The sequence below is a fragment of the Aquarana catesbeiana genome, linkage group LG05 (genome assembly GCF_042186555.1).
Source record: "Aquarana catesbeiana isolate 2022-GZ linkage group LG05, ASM4218655v1, whole genome shotgun sequence".
Classification (NCBI taxonomy): domain Eukaryota; kingdom Metazoa; phylum Chordata; class Amphibia; order Anura; family Ranidae; genus Aquarana; species Aquarana catesbeiana.
In genome coordinates, this window is record NC_133328.1 from 454,612,439 (window position 1) to 454,637,185 (window position 24,747).

Here is a 24,747-nt window from a genome sequence, read left to right on the forward strand (position 1 = left end):
CTAAAGTGTAATAACACTGATGAGACAGCATTTACAGACAAACTAAGTTACCTGAGAATGTGAAAAAATAAAGTTTTATTTTAGTTGCACAACCTCAATGTTAAACTCTGGTTCCAGGGCAGAAATACTGAATTATCTTCAGAGAAACTGTTTGGCAAGAAGCCAATGCCGTTTTAAAAAGGAAACCTAAAAGAAACCTGTCAGACTGGTGGTCATGTTCCCATATAATGCTTTAAGCAATCAGGCAGTGCTAATTTCAGGACAGGTATAGACTGTGAGGGTTATTTACTAAAGGCAATTCCACTTTGCACTGCAAGTACACTTGAAAGTGCAGTCGCTTTAAATCTGAGGGGTAGATCTGAAATGAGGGGAAGCTCTGCTGATTTTATCATCTAATCATGTGCAAGCTAAAATGTTGTATTTTTATTTTCCTTTCATGTCCCCCTTGGATCTATTCTATACTTCCAAGTGCACTTGTAGTGCAAAGTGGATTTGCCTTTAGTAAATAACCCCATGTGTAATGCTACATAGGAGTACTCTGCCCTGGAACTGGCACCACATTCTGGAGTTAGGTAATGACAGTCTTCAGCACTGGACAGGAGGCTGGTGCAGATATGGTTAGGACAGGTTCCCGTTAGAGGAAATGTCTACCAAATGGCACTCACACTAAAATTAAAAGTGATCTGATAATCTTGCACATCTCAGCACTCCATTTCCCCATTTAAAAAAGGAGAAAGACAATTTGTAGCACATTCACAGACATAATTGATGACTTTTGAAACAGCCGATTTTAATGGCTTTACTCCAATATATCCCCTTCTGACCAGATAAAGGGGGAATCATTTAGGTTCACTGCTGACATGAAAACCAAGACCCATCAAGTAACGGACACTTTATTTTTAAAAAGGGAGTTTGGGCTTAATCTTGAAGCAAAGTAGAAAACCCCTTTAAATCTGGGTCCCATCACCCTGTGTATCAACCTATTGGAGTCTTCGCACAGGCACCTACAAGTTGTAGGCTTGGGCTACACAATGGCAGGTACAAGCTGAAGGGACACTCTAGGGCTTGATACAGGAAATATGCGTTAACAAGTTCAGACACGAATGAGATAATCACAACACACACTTACTACGCTTCATTGAAGAACATTTGGTAAGTTATCCTTTTTTAAAACAGGGATAGAACTACCACTTGTTAAAAACGTCCCCTCTAAAAATGAAGAATAAAAGAAAAAAAAAAAAAAGAAAAAGACAGACACATTTTATTTAGAAAATGACATGGCATTAGTCTCTGGACACTTGGAGATCAATGCAAGCCATTTTTTAAGCCCACAACAATATTTGGGTGAAGGATTTAGCAGGAACAATCAGGGATAGGTCAACACCAATGGACATATTCAGTCATCATCTCTCCCATAGGCAATAGTCTTTAACTCCTGAGCTATGCTCTGTGCCAGTTCCATGGTACCAGCTGCCACTACACGGCAAGACATGAGATCCAAAGGCCCGCCTGCAGGAAAAAACAAAAACACAAATGACTTAAAAGCAATAAAAGATGGCAATATGATAGTAGTCGGGCGCACGTGAGCAGGGCCGCCAGCATTACAGTTCTTTACTGAATTTAAAAATTAGAGCTTTCAAAACTTCTCTCAGTTCCTACTTGCTTATGGGGGGGATGCAATTACATTTTTCTGGGCCCCATCAGGTGAGCGTAAAGAAGGACTTTTTCTGTTTTTTTTTTTTTTTTTTTTCGGTGAGCATGTACATCTTGCCGCCTCGCTACTCAATTAGTCCCAGCCGGCAGAGTGATTTTTTTTTTTTTCTGGGAAAATAATCTTTATTGAAGTTAGACAGAAATTAATACAGCACATTTGAGGTCCAAGTATAAAAACATGAAACATAATCACATGTGGTACGTTAACATATAGTAGAGTCTTATAAGGCTGGCATTACATAACAGAGATATACCAATTGTTGGTGATTCGGTGAGGTTCTGACAGACCTAAAACGGGTTACCTATTATATGGTTGTATGTTTTAGTTGCTAGGTATTGATAAACTTGTTTTCACGCATTACTATACACATGTCTCCCCATCTCCCAGCCAACCATCCCAAATCCTTGAGTATTTCTGACTGTTTCCCCTGTGTTTGTAAATCAACTGCTTGTATGGGAGGGAATTGTTAACATCTCTCTTCCAGCTTGTTATGGTGGGGGTTACGTTCTGCATCCAAGTCTTGGCAACTACTTTTCTGGCCAAGAATAGGACTTCAGATATAAATATGGCCTGGTATTTATCAATGTCCACATCTGGAAGAAGACCTAATATACAAAGTTTTGGATCTAATACCACAGGGGAACCCATCTGGTCGTGTAAGAACTTAATCACTTGACTCCAGTATGATTGAAGAATAGAGCATTCCCAAATTAAGTGAAAAAAACTACTCATCTCTGCCTGACAGTGAGGACATGCTATATTGCGTGTAGGTTGAAACTTCCTTATTATGTTAGGTGTTAGATACGCTTGATGAATGATGTATATCTGTGTTAGCCTATCAGACAGTTTTGGAGATGCCACCTTTACATTTTCTAAAATTTCCTCCCAATCCGAATCACTAACTGCACCTACGTCTCTTTCCCATCTTATTTTGGCTTTTTGCATCACTTCTTTGATTCTGGGTAATCTTATGGAGTAGTAGAGATTAGATATCAATTTTTGTGGATCGGCTCCCATTACTATGTCCAAAATTTGGGGATGTTCCAGGATGCAGTTTTCGTTCCTGAATTGAGAACACAGGGCATGTCTGAGTTGCATGTATTTGAACATTAATTGTTGTGGTATAGAGTATTCTTCCTTAAGGGTTTGAAATGCTTTAGGCCTAGCACCTGCCATTACCTGGTGCAGGTAAATAATTCCATATCTGGCCCATAGATTAGGGTCTGGTATTTTTTTAAGCTCCGCTAGCTGGTTGTTAGCCCATAATGGAGTGTGAGAGTGAATGCACCCTATTTTAAGTTTTTTCAGGGCTAATCCCCATATTCGTTGGTGATGGTTGAGTACCCCATCATTAAAGTTTGGACTTTTCCTATTAAATTGGCCCCCTCGTAGTATAATTTGAAGTGGGGTAGATAAAGGACTGTCTGGGCTACTAGATACTAGTGTACTATAGCGCTGTCTTTCGTTATTGTGGTAGTGATGCATGTGCGACATCTGTGCCGCTATGTAATATTCCTGCAGATCTGGCAGAGCTGTTCCCCCCATATCTGTAGGGTTTTTAAGGACATGCCAAGCTACCTTATGTCTTTGATGTCCCCAGACAAAGGTGTTCAAAATAGATTCCATTTTCTTGAAAATCCCGATAGGTATATATAGTGGGGCGTGCCATACCATATATAGGATCTTGGGTAAAATAATCATTTTTATGATATTTATCCTCCCCATTACTCCCAGTGGTAGTTTGGACCAGGCTTGCGTTTTGGTTTTTATCATGGCAAACAATGGTTCTATGTTGTTGGTTGTGTATTCGCGTAGGTCTCTTGTAACCAGTACCCCTAAATATTTAATAGTGTTTACCCTGACTAATGGTAGTTCTGGATGTATATTGGTTGGGGGGAATTGGTCTATGGGGAGTATCTGTGATTTTTCCCAGTTTATCCGTAGGCCTGAGAGTTTTCCCATTTTATCTATAGTGTCCAAAGCTGCTTGTAGTGATGGGCCCTGATCGGCTAGATAGAGTATTGTGTCGTCTGCGTATAGTCCGATCTTCTCTATATAGTTGCCTATTCTAAGTCCCACTATGTCCATGTCAGCTCTTATAGCTATGGCCAATGGCTCAGCTGCCAGGGCATATAGCAGTGGAGAAAGAAAGGGGACATCCCTGGCGTGTGCCTCTCTCAAGAGGAAATTGTCCCGATATACAACCGTTAACGAGGACCCGTGCTTTTGGTGACTGATAGAGTATTTGTACCCACTGTATGAAATTGGGACCAAATCCATATTCTCGTAGACACTCCCAAAGAAAAGACCACTCCACTGAGTCAAAGGCCTTTGCTGTGTCCAGGGCCACCACTACCCTGGTACCCTGATTATCGTGCTGTGCTTGAATATTTAGAAACAGTCTTCTTATATTCATGGCCGTATTTTTCCCGGGCATAAAACCGGTCTGGTCTGGGTGAATTAATGAAAGAATAACTTTATTTAGACGGGATGCTAGGATTTTGGCCAGTATCTTGATGTCTACTTGTAGTAGTGAGATTGGACGGTAGGACTCGGGATATCTAGGGTCTTTTCCTGGTTTAGGTATAACTATTATTTGTGCTTCTTGCATTGATGGAGGGAGTGATTTATATTTAAATATTTGTTGGTATAATTTTTGCAAATTCGGGACTAGTATATCAGGGAATGCAGTGTAAAATTCTAGTGGCAGGCCGTCCAGTCCAGGGGCCTTAGATTTAGCTAGTTGGGACAGTGCTTCAGATATGTCCTCCTGGCCAATGGGGGCGTCTAGTAGCTTAACCTGTTCTAATGTGAGTTTAGGGAACTGAATTCTGTGTAAGTAGTTTTTAATTTCGTGTGTGGATTGTGTTGTCTGAGTTTTGTATAAATTCCTATAGAAGTTTAGGAAAATGTCTGCTACCTGTTGTGGGTCGGTCACCTCGTCTCCCTGTGGGGTAGCTAGGGTCACCACTACTGGAGGTTTTTCATTTAAATGGGCTAAATATGCCAGTAATTTACCTGCTTGCTCCCCGTGTTCGAAGATTCTTTGTTTTTTGAAAAAAACCTGTTGTTTGGCTTTCTCTATGTGCATTTGGGTTACTGCTCTGGATTGCATTTGTAGTTTATGGAGATTATCAGTACTGGGTTCTTGTGCGTATACCTGTTCCAATTCCTGTAGTTTGTCAGTGGTCATCTGTAATAGCAGTTTGGTGGAATTTTTAAATCTGTTTATTCTTAGTGAAAGTAGTCTACTAGCTTGATTTTTAAAGGTGTCCCAGACTGCAGTGTCTGAATCTGTAAATCTTAAGTTGTTTAGGATATATTGTAATTCTTGCCCAATGCTCTCGAGATCAGGCAGGACCGACAGCCAGAATGGATTCAGCCTCCAATTAGAAGTGGGCATTGCCTTTAATAGAGATGTTGTTATCCAACAGGGTGAATGGTCCGATAGTGCTCGTGGAGCCATACCCGACCCTGTTATTTTAGGCAGTAATGCATTTGAGACCAGTATAAAATCAATCCTGGACATCGTGTCACAGCCTGCCGAGTGACATGTGTATGCTTTTTTAGTCGGGTTTTGCCATCTCCATACGTCTGTTAGCGCAAATTCTGTGAATAGTCTGCATAGTCTGGTTTGGTGAGGCACAGTCCTGGATGTATCTCCCAGGCCTGGTCTGTCCAAATTTGGATTCATGGTTTGGTTAAAGTCGCCCATCCATATAGCAGGAACTGATGGGTGTTGTGCCATGAATGCCAGTCCCTTGAGTACTACCTCGATCGAAAAAGGGGGGGGGGGGGGGATATAACACGCCAGAATCAATAAAGAGTTGCCTCCTATGGTGGCATGCAGGAAGATATATCTTCCTAATCTGACTCTAGAGTAATTAGTTCAAAGGGCACTCTTTTGGCGACCAGTATCGATACCCCCCTTGATTGATATGCGTGCTGTGGTATAACCATCCTATCCACGTTTTTTTTAAGGCTACCTGCATCTGGCCTGTGATATGTGTTTCTATTAAAGCTATGATATCTGCTTTCTGTGATTTTAGAAATGTTAGAGCTGCGGTTCGTTTTACCTTATTCCGCATACCGCGTACGTTCCACGTCAAAAACTTTACACCGGCCATATTGGTTTCTGATTATAATAGTGTGGCTGCCATCTAGTGAGATTCCAAGACAGTGGTGCCTCCTTAGTCTGCCCTTTCCACAGTGCCAGTCTGCTAATACCTATCTTAACGTTGAATGCATATTGTCTGTCTAGCCGTATCAAAGTCACGTCAATACTTATATTCCCAAAGTAAAACACAAAACTTATCCTTTTAACTGTTCCCATCCCTCCCAGCTGCACATCTCCCCAACCTGATGTGACCATATTTACCCAAACTGTCAGCATATAACATATCATCCAGCGGTTACACTCCGCTGGAGGCACATTTCTTAATAGCAATAGATGTGTTGTCCTTTTATGCTGAAACAACTTTGTTAAGGGGGCGACTGTTTTCCTGTCGCTCGTGGAGCAGTTATAGTCAGGACTACCACACATTTCAGTCAGTGAGCTCCCTTTGCACTTTTCCTTCTTGCAACTGGTCAAATTATGACCCATATTCCAGGATGTTGTAGTACAGTTCATCCCTGTCATTTAGGAGTCTTGCAGAGCATATCACTGTAGACTGTCCCCACTCTTCTCAGAATGTAAGGGCGCAACCGGTAACCCGCGCAACTTTATTGTATGATCCCGCTTGTTCCATGTCAGAATTATACAGGAGTTAGCTCTCTTATCCTTATCCACTTCTCTTGTGTACAAGCTGTGTATGTCCCCGTTCTTTATATCCCTAAACTGGATTCTGGTTCCCTTCTAAAAAATCTCTGTGACATTTGTATTGTAGGATTTTGTGCAAAGTCAGAAAGTACTCACTGTGGTTGTATGAACTTAGACAGATTAAGCAGGTCTGTCTCTACGATCCAGCCATGCTGTCGCTGCCGCCGGGTCGTCAAAGAACTGTACTCTTCCGTCTTCCTCCACCCGCAGCCGGGCAGGGAATAACATCGCATACTTGAGATGGAGGGTCCTCAATCGGCGCTTCACCTCTTGATATTGTGCTCTCTTCCTTTGCACCTCGCTGGAAAAATCCAGAAATACTGCTATCTGGCTGTTCCCGATCTGTATGTTTCCTCTCTCCCGGGTGAGTTTAAGGATTTTGTCTCGGTCCCGAAAATTTAGAAATTTGGCGATGAATGTGCGGGGAGGCGCTCCAGGTGGTGGTGGCCGCGCAGGTATGCGGTGCGCCCTCTCCACCGCGAACATTACTGAAAAGGCTTCCCGGCCATACGTTTTGAGCAGGAGCGTTTCTAGATAGGTTGCCGGGTCCGCGCCTTCCTCTTTCTCCGGCAGCCCTATGAAGCGGAGGTTACAGCGTCTAAGGCGGTTCTCCATGTCATCTTGATGGGCATGAAGTTGCTGTATTTGTCTCTGCATCTCCTCTGTAGTATGTCTCATGGGGTGCAGGGCATCTTCCGCGTTGCCGATTCTGGTTTCTGCCTCCGTGACCCTGTCTTTCAGTTTTGAGAAGTCCTGTCTCATCAGGGATATATCGATTTTTACTTCGTCTATCTTCGCAGTCAGAGTACCTTGCAAGGCGGCTATAGCGTCCAGCACTTTGGCGGTGTCTGAGGAGCGGGGCCCGTACACGTGTCTGCGCTGCCCTCCTGCTGCATGTCTTTCTCCAGGCGGCGAAATTGAGCGAGCTTGTCTGTCGTCCCAGTGTTCCGCTTTGGCGGTGACATAGTCCTCTGCGGTCCCAGGACAGAAGGGGAGCCCTTGTGATGAATTACTTTGGTGTATCGTTCCTCAGGACCTCTATCAGGAGTTTGTGTGCTGGAAGTTTGCTCTTTCTGTATCTCACTCCCTCACCTGTCAGGCCTCTCCTCAGGTGCTGTGCCCCTAGAGGAGATCCGGAGGCCCATGCACGCAGAAATTAGTCCTTTGGGGGGCCCGGCAAGTCAGGAGGACCTGTAGGGCTGTTGTTGGGTGCAGCAAGATGGCCGCCGTTCCGAGGACCAGGCCGGAGCCCCGGGCCGTCCCAGGAGCTGTTTCAGGGTGCAGAGGTTCAGCGCTGGGGGCCACAGGCAGTCCGGGGGCCGAGGCAGGCAAAGATCTGTCTCTGGGGAGCCTTGTATGTCCGGGGGATAAGCAGGAGCCGCCGCCGGGTGGAGCAAGATGGCCGCCGTTCCGAGGACCAGGCCAGAGCCCCGGGCCGTCCTAGGAGCTGTTTCAGGGTGCAGAGGTTCAGCGCTGGGGGCCACAGGCAGTCCGGGGGCCGAGGCAGGCAAAGATCCGTCTCTGGGGAGCCTTGTATATCCGGGGGATGAGCAGGAGCCGCCGCCGGGTGGAGCAAGATGGCCGCCGCTCCAAGCACTAGGCCGAAGCCGGGGACTTTCCTACAGGCAGGGCCCGGGGCGGGACGATCCGGTCTCCGCGGCCTCGAGCAGCGCTCCAGACGGCCAGGCAGCACCAAGGGCCACACAGATGATGGGACAAGCCTATTGAAGTGTCTTGTCCTGACAGGATTGTTAGGATTGGAGCAGGATGTCAGTTATAGGATTTTCTGCAAACGGAGCTCTCTTTCCAAGCGTCCTACTCCATAGCTCCTCAGGCCACGCCCCCCCCGGCAGAGTGATTTGCCGCCCTGTTCCCATCCTTGGGTGCTGTGATGTGAGGCAGTATGCTTCTGACAAGGAACAGCCGGAGGAGAGCCTGGCTGCATGTGCCGAGCTCCATACAGATTGGCAATGGAGACTGTCAGTCTACAGTTCTGTCCTGGTTCAGGGCTGCTGGCACAAAGTTGTAGGAGCTGTCCGTGCAGGGAGGCTAGGATCGGAGGAATGAGGGGGAAGTAATAAAGCCAGGGTCTGGCATCCCAGCACCTGGAGTGACAGGACAAAATCACAGTGACAACACTGCCCAGCTTATATGGAGCTTGGCATCCCAGGATCCCTGTAGACATGCCTGCTCAATCACTCTCCCTCCACGGCTGAGGCTGCTCTGTGCATCGGTAAGTATCAAAGTCATGTGTGTACATATACAGATCCCCCGCCACAGATATGACGGACCCAGGTATAGACTGGTTGGAACTCAGCTTCCTACAGGAGGAAGAAGCTAGCAGGATCCTGGAGGTCCTGAACTGAGGACAGAGAGGGATAGAGACTAGAGGTAGGCAGTGATAGGGTCAGAGCAGGGGAGTAAAGCTTACATTCTACCTCCCAGTCACCATACAAGTCTGTATAAATGCATTCCTGTTTTGTCAAAATATTCACAGTATATTTTTTCAGAGAAGCCCCTTCCCCTCAGGCTGATGTCAGGTGGCAGACTCTGCTGCTAGTGACAAAGCTTCAGTGGCAGAGAACCTTCTACCTACTAAACATGAAATAACCGCGCTAAATATAAGTTGTTTCACTTATATTTAAGCGTGGTTATTTCCTGTTTATTAGTTATTTTAGTGCACATCTCACTGTTTAACTGCTGCTTTTTGGGGGGGATATTTTCTATAGGTAGCGCAGTATTTTTTTGTTTTGTTTTTTTTTTAACCTTCTACCTACCTCTATGGAATTTCTTCTTCTCTGAATACTACAAAATCTTCCCGCCACGGGAAGTTCATTTTGACTGGCATAAAGGCACGGGAGGGGAGAATGGCGATGGGGAGCTCCAGCGAGTGGCCACAGTCACTGAACAGGAATTGTTAGGCCTGAAGCAGCTGAGACCGGAGCATGTCCTAGGCCTAAACCGAGTCACAGAGAGTTACTTGCAGGAGACCTGTCACCAGCCTGTGCTAGGTGCTGTGCGTCATTAACATCACTTGTCTTGTCATTAGGTTATCTGTGCAGGTCTGAAGAGAATGTGTTTGGGATAGACTTCCCTCGCTTCAAGATTCGGGACCTGGAGACTGGCACTTTGCTCTTTGAGATCTCCAAACCCTGCTCAGGTACCCGTCATGGAGAGCGCCTTTCCTGGGGCAGGGGCAGGTCTCCTTCATACTTCAAATAGAACTAGAGTTGTTGGATGGAGTGAGAGGGTTATTGTTCCCAATTTGATATCCATTTGGGTGCATGTTCTTGAATGCACACTGTCTGTGCTCAGGGGCACTTTCCTGCACCCAAACGGATATCAAAGGTGATAGCAGGGGCTGTGTTCATGCAGCTGCTGCGTCCCAATTGATTTGAATTGGCCTGCCTGCCCGTGGATGTACTGAATATCTATGTGCATCTCATGCAGTGAAAACACGGCCCTGTACACTTAAAAATGTTTTGACAGGGGCTCAGTTTCAGTGCTTGCCATAGGTGCCATTTTCACTAGATACGCCTCTGCTGGTATCAGCCCTGTCCAGCTGTCATTTGCTAAATGACTGAATCTCTCCTTCCTAGTCATCTCCACAACATAGGAACATATTGTTCTGTAGTCCAAGATAAGAACTCAGGGAGGCTAATGAGACTCATTAAGATAACATGGAACATGTGCATGGGAGAGCTCTGGGGTTTTTTTTTTTTTTTTGCACTAAAGTTGGCCATACAATGATTGAAATTCAGCCGGTTCAGCTGAATTTCATGCCATGGGCAGGCTGATTGTACCCGAGTTGATCTGCCAACAGCTAAAGCTGATTGTAGTATTCATAATACTCTGACACACCATGCTGCCCCCCGCTGGAAGAATACAATAGTGCTGCAGGAGGCACTGTTGATGGTGGAATCAAGAGATTTTCCATCCCTGTGGAAGAAAAGAAAGCCGATTCATCTATGGCTTGCCTTACTGAACAGACAAAAGTCTTGCGATCCTATATTTAAAGTTGCCTTCCTGCCTACACTTAAAGTATTACTAAAGTCAGTTTCTTACACCTAAAAATAACAAACATGTTATACATACCTGCCGTGTGCAGTGGGTTTGCACAGAGCAGCCCAGATTCTTCTCTTGCTGGGTCCAATCTTCGGCTTTCCTGGCCCCTGACGAGTGCCCCCACAACAAGCAGCTTGCTATGGGGCACCCGAGCCGCAGCTCCGTGTGTCCATTCAGACAGAGCCCCAGCTAGGCCCCACCCCCCTCTCCTTATTGACTCACTGACTTTATTTAACAGTAGCGGGAGCCAATGGCACGCTGCTGTTGTCTCAGCCAATGAGGCGGAGAGTCCTGGGCAGCAGAGTCTCTCCTGCAACATCGCTGGAGAGAGATGGGGCTCAGGTAAGCATTAGGGGGGCTGAGGGAAGCTGCTGCACACAGTTTTTTTTTTTTTATCTCCATGCATAGAATGCAATTAAAAAGAAAAAAAAGCCTTCTGCCTTTACAAATCACTTTAACTAGCCTTAAAAGCTGTTCCCTACCCTCTCCTAACACCTATGCTAATTAACCTGGGTAAGGAAAATGTATAAAAACATAACTATTTTCAGGCCACTCTGTTCTGATTAAATAATATAGCTACCCTGTGTCAGCCACTACTCTTTTAGAGGAGCGGAGGGAGAGCAGACAATGAATAGACCATTGACCTATGGTTAACATCACCACTCTAGGTTTTACTAGCCTTTGTCGGAGTGCTCCCTCTTCTCCCCTATAGCCACCATTGGCCAACATAGTGGAGATCATGTGACTAGCCTGCAGTGGACTGAAAATATTCAATTATATACATTTTTCTTACACAGCTTAGTTAGCAGAGGTGTTGTGAAGGGGAGTTAGGTGTAAGCAAGAATTCCTCTTTAACGGATCAAAACAGAGCAAATCGTTCAATGATAGGGTTAGCCAAACAATCAGGTTAGGTATAGGTTAATACAAAGCAAATTGTAAGCGTGTAAAACGGTTTTGTGTAGCCAAGTAAACTCTATTGAGCACTCTATATTTTACAATGGAATTATTTTCAGGAAATTTCATAACTCCTCCGTTTAATGGGGAAAAAGGGGCTGGCATATTAAGTCAGCATTATATGCCCAATTGTAATAAACTGTGGTCATCTTGGAGAAAAAGCTCAAAAGAAAAAAAAAAAAAAAAAAAAAAAAAAAACTACAAAACAGTAATATGCATTTATAAAAGAAAAAAAACACGCTGAAAAATAATATAAAACACTTAAAGCTGCACGAATAAAAACACCAATACCTGTGTACAATAAAAATAAAAGAGAAAACAAACGTGCGCTCATAATGAACATAATCTGTGTAAAAAATACATAATCTAAATCCCTGTAAGTAAAATCAGAAATGTGCATCAAAAAATATTGATAATTAATAAATGGTAAAAAGCTGTGAAAAAAATATGCTTAAAAAGTGTCATAACATTTCAAGAAAAGTTTTCACAACCCAAATGGATAAGGAACAGTCCTTAGATGAAATACTCCAAGGAGCGAAAGTTCTTATGATGAACAATAGGAGAGGGAGTCCCATACATAAACAGTTACTTCACAGAAGCAGGAGGAAGCGTCCACCTTCCGACCAGTCAGACACTGCACATATATATGGAGAGGGAGGGAAATGAGGATAAGAGCTCTCATATAGTCCCACGGTATTAAAAGGTGGACCCTTACCCTCAATGATGGACCTCCTCTGGCGAGGTCTCACACGCAGGCAGACTTTGCCCTCTGCAGGGACTGTGGATGGATGATGTCCGGATCCAGCTCATACAGTGTGCGTCTCCAGCTTGGCTTCTACCAACTCGTCCACCTGGGGGGGGAGGGAGTGACAAGCACACTTGTCCCAAAGGGAGGTGGATAAAAAACAAAAGAGGGGCTCCGATGGTGTAATAAAGTTTTGGAATTTATTGCTAGTTAAAACAATGGAGTCACAACAAGTGAGCTCCGTGAATACAATATAAAAAAGCCGGCATAAAAATAGCAAACACCCGTGCAAATCATGGGGCGGACTGAGTGATGGCTTACGATGCGTAGCCACGCCCTACTAGTTTCGTTAAATCTAACATCTTCAAAGGAGCACAGGCGACGCATCAAGTCATCACCTATATAGTGCAGAGCATGAACCAAGCCTCAGTCTGACTTGATATCACCACTCAGCAGTAATCAGACAGCTGGATGGGGAAATAACCAAGCCTCTCACTGGTGTTCTTCCCTGCAATCAATGCTGCCATGGTAACCTTTAATAAACAGAGACCAGAAAAGAGATTAACCCCTTAAGGACGAAATCCTTGGTTCAGTATAATAAGCTATTGCTAACTATACCGCACAGTGCTCACAGTATTAAAAACTCTCAAGTACACTTATCTGAAGTGTTATAAACACAAATAATTTAATTCAATTTATTAAAATTAATATAAATTAGAATTATAGAATACACTGAACGAAACCCAAAATGAAAGAAAAAAAAAAAAAAAAAAAAAAAAAAAAAAAAAAAAGGGGTTTCTCAGTATGCATGTTCCCCTGAAAAAATCAGTACAGTAGCAAGCGCATTCATAGATGGAAAGAACATCAGTGAACCTGTATTAATGATTTTACATTGGGGAGTATATCAACACACTAAATATATATATATATATATATTTTTTTTTAAAGTGGATCTCATATATAGTTCCACAAATATGAATAAAATAAACATCATAAAGAATAAAAATATAAAACCATCGGAAATGTATGATCACAGACGATCGTACAGGACCCTCAAACTGAGTCTATTGCCCTCCACTCTATAGTTGTCTAAAAGAGGGGAAAAAAAAAAGGGGGGGGGGGGGGGGTGGGGTTATTTCTAGGAATTATCTATAAAAGCATTGAGCTCAATGTCAACGTTTAGTCCTCTGGGTCTTAAAGAGCGGATTTTATAGATCCATTCCATTTCGAGCTTTGAAATGGCTCTTCTCTTAGAACCTCCCCTCCAGGGGAGCTTAAGTTTGTCAATGCCTATGAACGAAGTCCCCCTGGGGTTTTGTTTATGAACCTCAAGGTAGTGTTTGGAGACCGGATGACCTAAGAAACCTCTTTTAATGTTCCCAATGTGTTCCCCAAGTCTCCCTTTCAATGAACGTACAGTGCGACCCACATAGTGGAGCCTGCACGGGCAAGTCAGAAGATACACGACGTGGGTTGTTGAACAGGCAATGAAAGATTTAATCGGGAATTCACTCGATGTATTACAGTGAAAACGGCCCACCTTCCTTTCAGTAACAGCATTGATAGAACAGACCTCACAATTTTTACATTTGTAAAAGCCTATTAGGTGTTGAAAAAACATTGGCTTATGAAGAGGGGGATCGCACACCGTCGACACAACCCGAGATTTAATCGAGGGGGCACCCCTGAAAATTACTTGAGGTTTGTCAGGAAGGATTGGTCCCAACACAGGGTCATTTTTAATGATATGCCAATGTTTGTACAGCATTTTTTTAACAGAAAAGTGCTGCCATGAATATCCAGTAATAAAGGGACAAACTAACTTATCATCTCTATTGGGATTAGGTTTATCTGCCAAAAGTAAATCTCGATCCATTGACTTGACCTGGTTCAGTTTTTCTTCTAAAAATTGGGCCTCATACCCCTTTTCCAGAAATCTTCCCGTCAGAATACTTGATTGGGACACAAAATCCGCCATTGTGGAACAATTTCGTTTCAACCTAATATATTGACTCTTCGGGACAGAGTCTAACCATGATTTGTGGTGAAAACTGTCCCGAGGTATAAACGAATTCCGGTCTGTGGCCTTGAAATGGGTGGAGGTAAGTAGAGAGTTCCCTTCACTACGAATTTCAAGGTCCAGAAAATTGATCCTTTGTTGACTTGCCTCATAATTTAAAACAATGCCCCTTTCATTATTATTTAGGTCCTCCATAAATGAATTCAGTGAATCATAGGAGCCACTCCATAGGAGGAGGACGTCATCTATGTACCTAGCCCACAAGACCAATTCGGGTCTTTGTTGGGCATAGATGACGTCCTCCTCCCATTTCCCCATAAAAAGGTTCGCCAGGCTGGGGGCAAACTTAGCCCCCATTGCAACACCTTTAGTCTGAAGGAAGAACTTACTATTGTGCCAAAAGAAATTATGTGTCGTGGCTAAAGTTCCATAATAAAGCGTTTCTGCTTTCTTGAGATTGAAGAGTCCTTGTTCAGAAAATGTTTAACAGATTTAATACCCCAACTATGGGGAATGATGGTGTACAGTAACGTGACGTCGGCTGTGACAAGCCACTGTCCGTCACTGTAACCACAGTTCCTGAGTAGGTTTATAGTATGTTTGGTGTCTTTAATGTACGCTGGCAACCGCTGAACTAATGGCTGGAGAAAATTGTCAATGTACTTACCTGCCCTAGATGTAATAGATTCAAAAATCACAAATCCAAACAATATGAAAAACAAAATAATGGATATTACCAACGTAATAGTAATGACAATTATTGTGAGGATCAATCCTATGTCCGTGATTCCCCCAGGAGGATTCATGAGGGAGATTACCAGTATGGGTATTCTATTCCCACCCAGAACCGCTTCCATAGTTTGAGGAATAATGATGATCAATATGACAACTATGATCAATATGAACGCAGAAGAGAATATTACTCTGAGCCTCGCACCCCTAGGAGAGAGGGGGGATATGATAGACCATTGTGGCATCAGCCCCCAGCCTCACAGAAGAGGGATTGGAATGACCGTCAGCCTCCCTACCAACAGAGGCAAGACACATTCTCTCAACCTCAACATTGGGGTTTTCCCCGGGCCAATCAAAACCCCCAAAGACCCATAGAAAAAAGAGGAGTCAGAGGGGGTAGGAGATCACGGAGCAAAAAGAAAAAACGGGAACATTAGGGAGAGGGATTTTTAATCTAAGTAAAACCCCCTTAACACAGGAAGAAACACTGATTTTGGATAAGGGTCTTAAATATGTACCTCCTAAATCCCTTAATAAATTTGAGACTTATATGGACATCCATAAGTTTACCAGAAAACTAAATGTCAAGAGATACATGATGTCCAATCCTATTGTTTCCCAAAACTCCAGTTCTAATACTATTAGACACTCAGGGTTAGCAAATGCGTCCTTGTTTAACCCTCCGGGAGGTGTGCCTGCCTCCCTGAAGGTATTCAGAGACGTTCGAGAGACCTTGACCACTTGAAAACCCAAAAAGTCAAAATGGCAAAGGAATTACAGCTGGGCCTGGATACATTATGTAAACGTAATGATCTTATAATAAGGCCAGCGGATAAAGGAGGGGGAATAGTGGTCTTGGATAAGGCTGATTACCTTCAGGAGCTGGAGAGACTGGTGGGTGACAGACACCTACCAGCTCCTCAGATCTGATCCAAGAACCAGATTTAAGAAAGAACTAGAAAGGATTGTAGACAAGGGCTATGAGTTAGGGGTTATTAACAAAAAGGAGAAATCCTTTTTGATCCCGGTGGCCTCGAGAATTCCCGTCATGTACTACCTGCCCAAGATCCACAAAGACCCGGTGTGCCCTCCAGGCCGTCCCATCATAAGCGGGATAGATTCTATTACATCTAGGGCAGGTAAGTACATTGACAATTTTCTCCAGCCATTAGTTCAGCGGTTGCCAGCGTACATTAAAGACACCAAACATACTATAAACCTACTCAGGAACTGTGGTTACAGTGACGGACAGTGGCTTGTCACAGCCGACGTCACGTCACTGTACACCATCATTCCCCATAGTTGGGGTATTAAATCTGTTAAACATTTTCTGAACAAGGACTCTTCAATCTCAAGAAAGCAGAAACGCTTTATTATGGAACTTCTAGAGTATGCCACGACACATAATTTCTTTTGGCACAATAGTAAGTTCTTCCTTCAGACTAAAGGTGTTGCAATGGGGGCTAAGTTTGCCCCCAGCCTGGCGAACCTTTTTATGGGGAAATGGGAGGACGTCATCTATGCCCAACAAAGACCCGAATTGGTCTTGTGGGCTAGGTACATAGATGACGTCCTCCTCCTATGGAGTGGCTCCTATGATTCACTGAATTCATTTATGGAGGACCTAAATAATAATGAAAGGGGCATTGTTTTAAATTATGAGGCAAATCAACAAAGGATCAATTTTCTGGACCTTGAAATTCGTAGTGAAGGGAACTCTCTACTTACCTCCACCCATTTCAAGGCCACAGACCGGAATTAGTTTATACCTCGGGACAGTTGTCACCGCAAATCATGGTTAGACTCTGTCCCGAAGAGTCAATATATTAGGTTGAAACGAAATTGTTCCACAATGGCGGATTTTGTGTCCCAATCAAGTATTCTGACGGGAAGATTTCTGGAAAAAGGGTAGGAGGCCCAATTTTTAGAAGAAAAACTGAACCAGGTCAAGTCAATGGATCGAGATTTACTTTTGGCAGATAAACCTAATCCCAATAGAGATAATAAGTTAGTTTGTCCCTTTATTACTGGATATTCATGGCAGCACTTTTCTGTTAAAAAAATGCTGTACAAACATTGGCATATCATTAAAAATGACCCTGTGTTGGGACCAATCCTTCCTGACAAACCTCAAGTAATTTTCAGGGGTGCCCCCTCGATTAAATCTCGGGTTGTGTCGACGGTGTGCGATCCCCCTCTTCATAAGCCAAATGTTTTTTCAACACCTAATAGGCTTTTACAAATGTAAAAATTGTGAGGTCTGTTCTATCAATGCTGTTACTGAAAGGAAGGTGGGCCGTTTTCACTGTAATACATCGAGTGAATTCCCGATCAAATCTTTCATTACCTGTTCAACAACCCACGTCGTGTATCTTCTGACTTGCCCGTGCAGGCTCCACTATGTGGGTCGCACTGTACGTTCATTGAAAGGGAGACTTGGGGAACACATTGGGAACATTAAAAGAGGTTTCTTAGGTCATCCGGTCTCCAAACACTACCTTGAGGTTCATAAACAAAACCCCAGGGGGACTTCGTTCATAGGCATTGACAAACTTAAGCTCCCCTGGAGGGGAGGTTCTAAGAGAAGAGCCATTTCAAAGCTCGAAATGGAATGGATATATAAAATCCGCTCTTTAAGACCCAGAGGACTAAACGTTGACATTGAGCTCAATGCTTTTATAGATAATTCCTAGAAATAACCCCACCCCCCTTTTTTTCCCCTCTTTTAGACAACTATAGAGTGGAGGGCAATAGACTCAGTTTGAGGGTCCTATACGATCGTCTGTGATCATACATTTCCGATGGTTTTATATTTTTATTCTTTATGATGTTTATTTTATTCATATTTGTGGAACTATATATGAGATCCACTTTAAAAAAAAAAAAAAAAAAAAAAAATATATTATATATATTATATATATATATATTATATATATATATATATATATATATATATATATATATATATATATATATATATATATATATATATATATATATATATATATATATATATATATATATATATATATATATATATATATATATATATATATATATATATATATACATATATACACATACTGAGAAACCCCTTTTTTTCTTTCATTTTGGGTTCCGTTCAGTGTATTATATAATTCTAATTTATATTAATTTTAATAAATTGAATTAAATTATTTGTGTTTATAACACTTCAGATAAGTGTACTTGAGAGTTTTTAATACTGTGAGCACTGTGCGGTATAGTTAGCAATAGCTTATTATACTGAACCAGGGGTTTCTTCCTTAAGGGGTTAATCTCTTTTCTGGTCTCTGTTTATTAAAGGTTACCATGGCAGCATTGATTGCAGGGAAGAACACCAGTGAGAGGCTTGGTTATTTCCCCATCCAGCTGTCTGATTACTGCTGAGTGGTGATATCAAGTCAGAATGAGGCTTGGTTCATGCTCTGCACTATATAGGTGATGACTTGATGCGTCGCCCGTGCCCCTTTGAAGATGTTAGATTTAACGAAACTAGTAGGGCGTGGCTACGCATCGTAAGCCATCACTCAGTCCGCCCCATGATTTGCACAGGTGTTTGCTATTTTTATGCCGGCTTTTTTATATTGTATTCACGGAGCTCACTTGTTGGGACTCCATTGTTTTAACTAGCAATAAATTCCAAAACTTTATTACACCATCGGAGCCCCTCTTTTGTTTTTTATCCACCTCCCTTTGGGACAAGTGTGCTTGTCACTCCCTCCCCCCCAGGTGGACGAGTTGGTAGAAGCCAAGCTGGAGACGCACACTGTATGAGCTGGATTCGGACAAAATCCATCCACAGTCCCTGCAGAGGGCAAAGTCTGCCTGCGTGTGAGACCTCGCCAGAGAGGAGGTCCATCATTGAGGGTAAGGGTCCACCTTTTAATACTGTGGGACTATATGAGAGCTCTTATCCTCATTTCCCTCCCTCTCCATATATATGTGCAGTGTCTGACTGGTCGGAAGGTGGACGCTTCCTCCTGCTTCTGTGAAGTAACTGTTTATGTATGGGACTCCCTCTCCTATTGTTCATCATAAGAACTTTCGCTCCTTGGAGTATTTCATCTAAGGACTGTTCCTTATCCATTTGGGTTGTGAAAACTTTTCTTGAAATGTTATGACACTTTTTAAGCATATTTTTTTCACAGCTTTTTACCATTTATTATCAATATTTTTTGATGCACATTTCTGATTTTCTTACAGGGATTTAGATTATGTATTTTTTACACAGATTATGTTCATTATGAGCGCACGTTTGTTTTCTCTTTTAGTAATATGCATTTATAATCAATTCATGATGAAAAACCATCACCAATAGAAAGCTATATCTTGCTCAGATCATCCTGGTTTCCAAAAGGTTACGAATATAAAATCAGCCATCATTGACTGATGACTGTTAACACTTTTGTGACTGAGGGTCAATGTCTAGATGCCCAGGCCAAAATTAAGCATGGTTAGTGTGTGGAACAATTTCTGGCTTATGGAAGTGAAGCTGCCCAAAGCACTTCTATTTTGAAACCCAAAGCTGGCTGAGCAGAATGTAAGCAAATTTGCTGCAACTTACAGTATCTCACAAAAGTGAGTACAACCCTCACATTTTTGTAAATATATTATTATATCTTTTACATGTGACAACATTAAAGAAATTACACTTTGCCACAATGTAAAGTAGTGTGTACAGCTTGTATAAAACAGTGTAAATTTGTTGTCCCCCTCAAAATAACAACATTAATGTCTAAACTCAAATTGGAAAAAATTCTGTGAGCCACAATGATCTTATGCCTTGCTTGTGCTACCTCCAGCTGCATGCGCTAATCACGCTTCATATAACATGCATAGGATAAATTTACAAGTATTGCGCTGCGCTTGGGTGACCCCAAAAACAAAACTAATAACCAACTCTGTGCTTACTAGTGCGATAATATTAAATACAATTAATATGAATGTTGAATAAACAAACAAGGTGTGAAAAAACAAGTGCTTGTTACACCATAAATTAGTGCTTAATAGTGCCCGTTACACCATACATAGTGTCTTAATCAACATAAAAGGTGCTTAGTGCTCAATATAAAGTATTCTGCTTGTTTAATTGAAAAAATTAATAAATAATGAAAAAAAGTTCTCTTTGGCACTCTAAATAGTGCGTGCAAATAATGTCCAGCAGTGATAATAAAACAATGCGTGCAGGTGGTGTTCAGCTGTGACAACAATCCAACATCATGCCGAAGATATCCTGAGTGCTGCAAAACATGCTCCGGTGCTCCTTCGTGACCCCCTTAAGCTAATGTGCTCACCTCAGCCTCTACCCTGAGTCCAAATACGCTTTGGAGCCACCCCTGGGCTCAGTCTCAGTGTCTGCTGCACTCCTCCAGCTGGAAACAATGTGGCTCCATACATATAAATGAAAAGGAAACTATATATAGTGTAATATAGTCAAAATACTTTTAATAAAAGAAAACGCTCCCCACACCGGGGTACTCACATGGCACTGGTGCGTCAGTGCACCATACTGTAACCGCTTTCTATGCAAAATCACTGAATGTTTGGTGCGGTATGCTGTGCTGGGACAGCGGTGGTGTAAAGTCTCTCTGTCCTGGCCCCTCCCCTACACGTCGACACAGGGATCACGTGTCATCAGCAGGGGGATATATGATCCCTGTGTCGAAGACGCGTAGGGGAGGGGCCAGGACGGAGAGACTGACACAGACTTTACACCAGCGCTGTCCCAGCACAGCATACCGCACCAAACATTCAGTGATTTTGCATAGAAAGCGGTTACAGTATGATGCACCGACACACCAGTGCCATGTGAGTACCCCGGTGTGGGGAGCGTTTTCTTTTATTAAAAGTATTTTGACTATATTACACTATATAGTTTCCTTTTCATTTATATGTATGAAGCCACATTGTTTCCAGCTGGAGGAGTGCAGCAGACACAGACTGAGCCCAGGGGTGGCTCCAAAGCATATTTGGACTCAGGGTAGAGGCCGAGTCACACGCTCTGAGGTGAGCACATTAGCTTAAGGGGGTCACGAAGGAGCACCGGAGCATGTTTTGCAGCACTCAGGATATCTTCGGCATGATGTTGGATTGTCACAGCTGAACACCACCTGCACGCATTGTTTTATTATCACTGCTGGACATTATTTGCACGCACTATTTAGAGTGCCAAAGAGAACTTTTTTTCATTATTTATTAATTTTTTCATTTAAACAAGCAGGATACTTTATATTGAGCACTAAGCACCTTTTATGTTGATTAAGACACTATGTATGGTGTAACAAGCACTATTAAGCACTAATTTATGGTGTAACAAGCACTTGTTTTTTCACACCTTGTTTATTTATTCAACATTCATATTATTTGTATTTAATATTATCGCACTAGTAAACACAGAGTTGGTTATTATTAGTTTTGTTTTTGGGGTCACCCAAGCGCAGCGCATAACTTATTAATGTCTAAACTGCTGGCAACAAAAAAGTGAGTACACCCCTAAGTGAAAATGTCCAAATTAAGCCCAATTAGACATTTTCCCTCCCCGGTGTCATGTGACTCGTTAGTGTTACAAGGTCTCAGGTTTGAATGGGGAGTAGGTGTGTTACATTTGGTGTTATCGCTCTCTCTCATACTGGTCACTGGAAGTACAACATGGCACCTCATGGCAAAGAACTCTGAGGATCTGAAAAAAAAAAAAAAAAAAAAAAAGGAATTGTTGCTCTACATAAAGATGACCTAGGCTATTTAGAAGATTGCCAAGACCCTGAAACTGAGCTGCAGCACGGCCAAGGCCATAAAAGTGGTTTAACAGGACAGGTTCCACTCAGATTTATACTTTTTTTTTCTTACACAGGTTATGCAGAATAGGTAGCAGGAGGAGGGAGGGAACATTTTTAAGCGTAGCTGATGTTAGGCTGGAATTCTACTTTAATGTCTCTGACAGCGGTCACCAGGGTACATTTAGCGAACAAATCTCCCCAGTGAGGTCACAGAAAACAATAAAACTCAACATAGTTGGTTATCGTTCCCTACTCTGCCCAAAACTTAAGGCAATACATAAGCCTCAAGTTTTATATTTTACATAGGCCTATTTTGTCAATAGAACACATGACACTTTGTATACTCTTAAAAATATAGTAATAAAATAACAAAAAATTATTAGAAAGCTGAAGATCCAAAATAAAAAGACTTAACCAGGCTAAAAATATTAGAAAGAAAAGCTCTAACTTCACTGTCAAAACTTACCAGAGGTATCTATCACAACTCCTCCAGCTTCCCTTATTATTACAGTAGCTGCTGCCAAGTCCCAGCAATGCAGTCCAAACTGATAGTAGCCATCAGCAGCCCCTGATGCTATATAACACAAGGCCAGGGTGGCACTTCCAATGATTCGGATCCTGGTGACAAAGCAGAAAAGGACAAATATTTTAGGCCCATAGTTTGGATATCAGCGATATAAATTAGGTTGTTTTTACAGGTCAACATCTGCTTCCATCTAAATGGAGTGAACCACATAAGGCAGAGGTCCTAAAAAATGAGATAAAAGAAATACCTTCTACAAAAGTCTAATGTAAAACAGATTTAATATTATGTATGCATATAGCGCTGACAATTTATGTAGATCTTTACCAGAGGAGATTATTTGGAGGCACACCAAGCTATTAAACACAAGATTTTAAAGGTGCAGCATGACCTGTAATGGGTCATAGAGTAAGGTGAACAGGCATTGCACCCAAAAGGTGTCTGGTGAAGGCTTTTTGACACATAGCTGTCTTTGCATGGATGGATACCATGTGCTTTATTTTTCACCTTTGGAACATTTTTTAAAGTGGACTTAAATAACTATCGGATGTTTTTCATTGTACATGGGCACTGAATATATATTTTCCCAAAAATTGTAAGCGATTCCTATATGTGTTATATATTTACCTTTGCTGAACAGGGCACCATTTCCTTTTCCTTATCTCAAAATGTGTATTTATAGCTGCTAGTACTGCCAACACTACCCCCCCAGGAGGGAAAAAAGCCTAAAAAAAGAAAACTAATATAGCCACGTCTAGTGATTAGCAAGATGCAATAGATAAACATTTTTTGGTTTTGGGTTGAATACCACTTTATCAAGACAGTAAGCAAAGATGGCCTCAATTATCAGTGTATGCATTTCCTCACCCATGAGCTTGAAACTTCAGAAATTTCTCCATGTTTCCCAAGAACAATTTCAATGTAGCTGGATCCCGTTTAGGCCCAATTTCAGTTAAAATGAAAGCATTCCTGATACCTGCAACATCAAAACTTTGCTGATAATGACAGAAATCAAATACATATTTAAAATTTTATTCATCAAATATATGGAAACGTAAAGCTGAACTTCAAGAAAAGTAAAATGTTCCCTTGCATTGGGGCTGCCCTTCATGGGATGTAAGAACAGTACCGGCAGCCTCTTTCCTTGCACTCTGGCAGTTGCAGGTCCTAGAATGACAGCAAGTCCAATGCAGAAGGCCAATCCCCTGCATTCGATGTAATAACTTCCAAGGGGGAAAGATGTCATTTACAGCAGCAAAGTGCAACGGGAACCAGGGGAGTGTGGAGGGTGTTGTGAGTTTGTGCACCTTTTCATCTCCTTTAAAATTATACTCTTCCACACTCAATGAAAATACAAAAGAATCAGTCTGTATTAAGAAAATAATGGCATAGGAATAAAAAAAAAAAATAAGACACCGACCTGTTTCTTTTGTTACATGAAGTCGCTCTTGATTACAAAACGCCCCTTGCCCTTTTCTTCCAGTGTACATTTTTCCCTCAGTGCAATGGTATATTACCCCAAACTCAAGCTATAAAAGAAAAGAAAAATAGCTATGCATGAAAAAGCCTTATGAGAACCAAGGTAAATGAAAATTAAGGAGGTGAACACCCAAAAAAGTCCCATGGGTCAGCAGTACATTAGAAGCTTATCCTATGTATTACCCAAACACCAACTGGATTAGAAGGACTTGGGTTTTAAGAATGTATGCACTTTGGGGTTTTTTTTAACCCAAAGTGCAAACAAGTTCCTTTTTTTTTTTAATTTATTTTTTTTTAACTTGTACCGAACAATGAAGATTACACGGTAGCTGTTTTAGGTTAGGAGTGGGTCTCTATGTATAACATTTTGTTTTTACTTTATGGAAAACTACATAAAATTTTTCTTCAATTAGGTAAATAAGCATAAAATGCTTGCACATAAGGCTTCATGCCCCATAAGGACCTTTTGCAGACTCTGCTAGAAGCCTTTCCTCCTGCCTCTTCTTTTTGGCAGAAAAAACACTTGTAAAAGTTTGTAACGCATTTAGGCATGTCAAGCGCTTGGGCGTGAATTCATTTAATTGGCCAGAATAATAATGAAATGAACTGACGCTCAAGTGCTAAACGTGCCCAGCATTAAAGAGTGTTTATAGCCATAAAGAGTTTTTTTTTCTGCCAAATTGCATCTGTTCCTGAACGCACTGGCTTTCTGCCTTCTTTTCTGCCTCTAAACTCTTCTAAAAGCCTATCTGCATGGACACAAAGGGCTAACACGCAAGGGCATTTAGAGGCAGAAAAAAAAAGCTAAAAAAAATAAAAAAAGAGAGATGTCCCTAGGAGCAGCTGAAACAATATCCAGTGTGCATGAGGCCTAAACTTGACAGATCTTTTGATTAGAT

At 42.2% G+C, this 24,747-nt stretch overlaps 1 protein-coding gene across 1 annotated transcript in view; it reads right to left on the reverse strand.

Moving 5' to 3' along the window:
• Positions 1–58: 58 nt before the first annotated feature.
• Positions 59–24,747, reverse strand: part of IMPA2 (inositol monophosphatase 2) — a 58,890-nt gene continuing 34,201 nt past the window's right edge. The window contains exons 5-8 of the mRNA XM_073631318.1: positions 23,790–23,898; positions 23,237–23,345; positions 22,313–22,464; positions 59–1,509 (exon numbers count right to left, since the gene is read on the reverse strand). Of these exons, the coding sequence (XP_073487419.1) occupies positions 1,397–1,509; positions 22,313–22,464; positions 23,237–23,345; positions 23,790–23,898 (483 nt within the window). The 3' untranslated portion in view covers positions 59–1,396. The remainder of the gene's footprint in view (positions 1,510–22,312; positions 22,465–23,236; positions 23,346–23,789; positions 23,899–24,747) is intronic.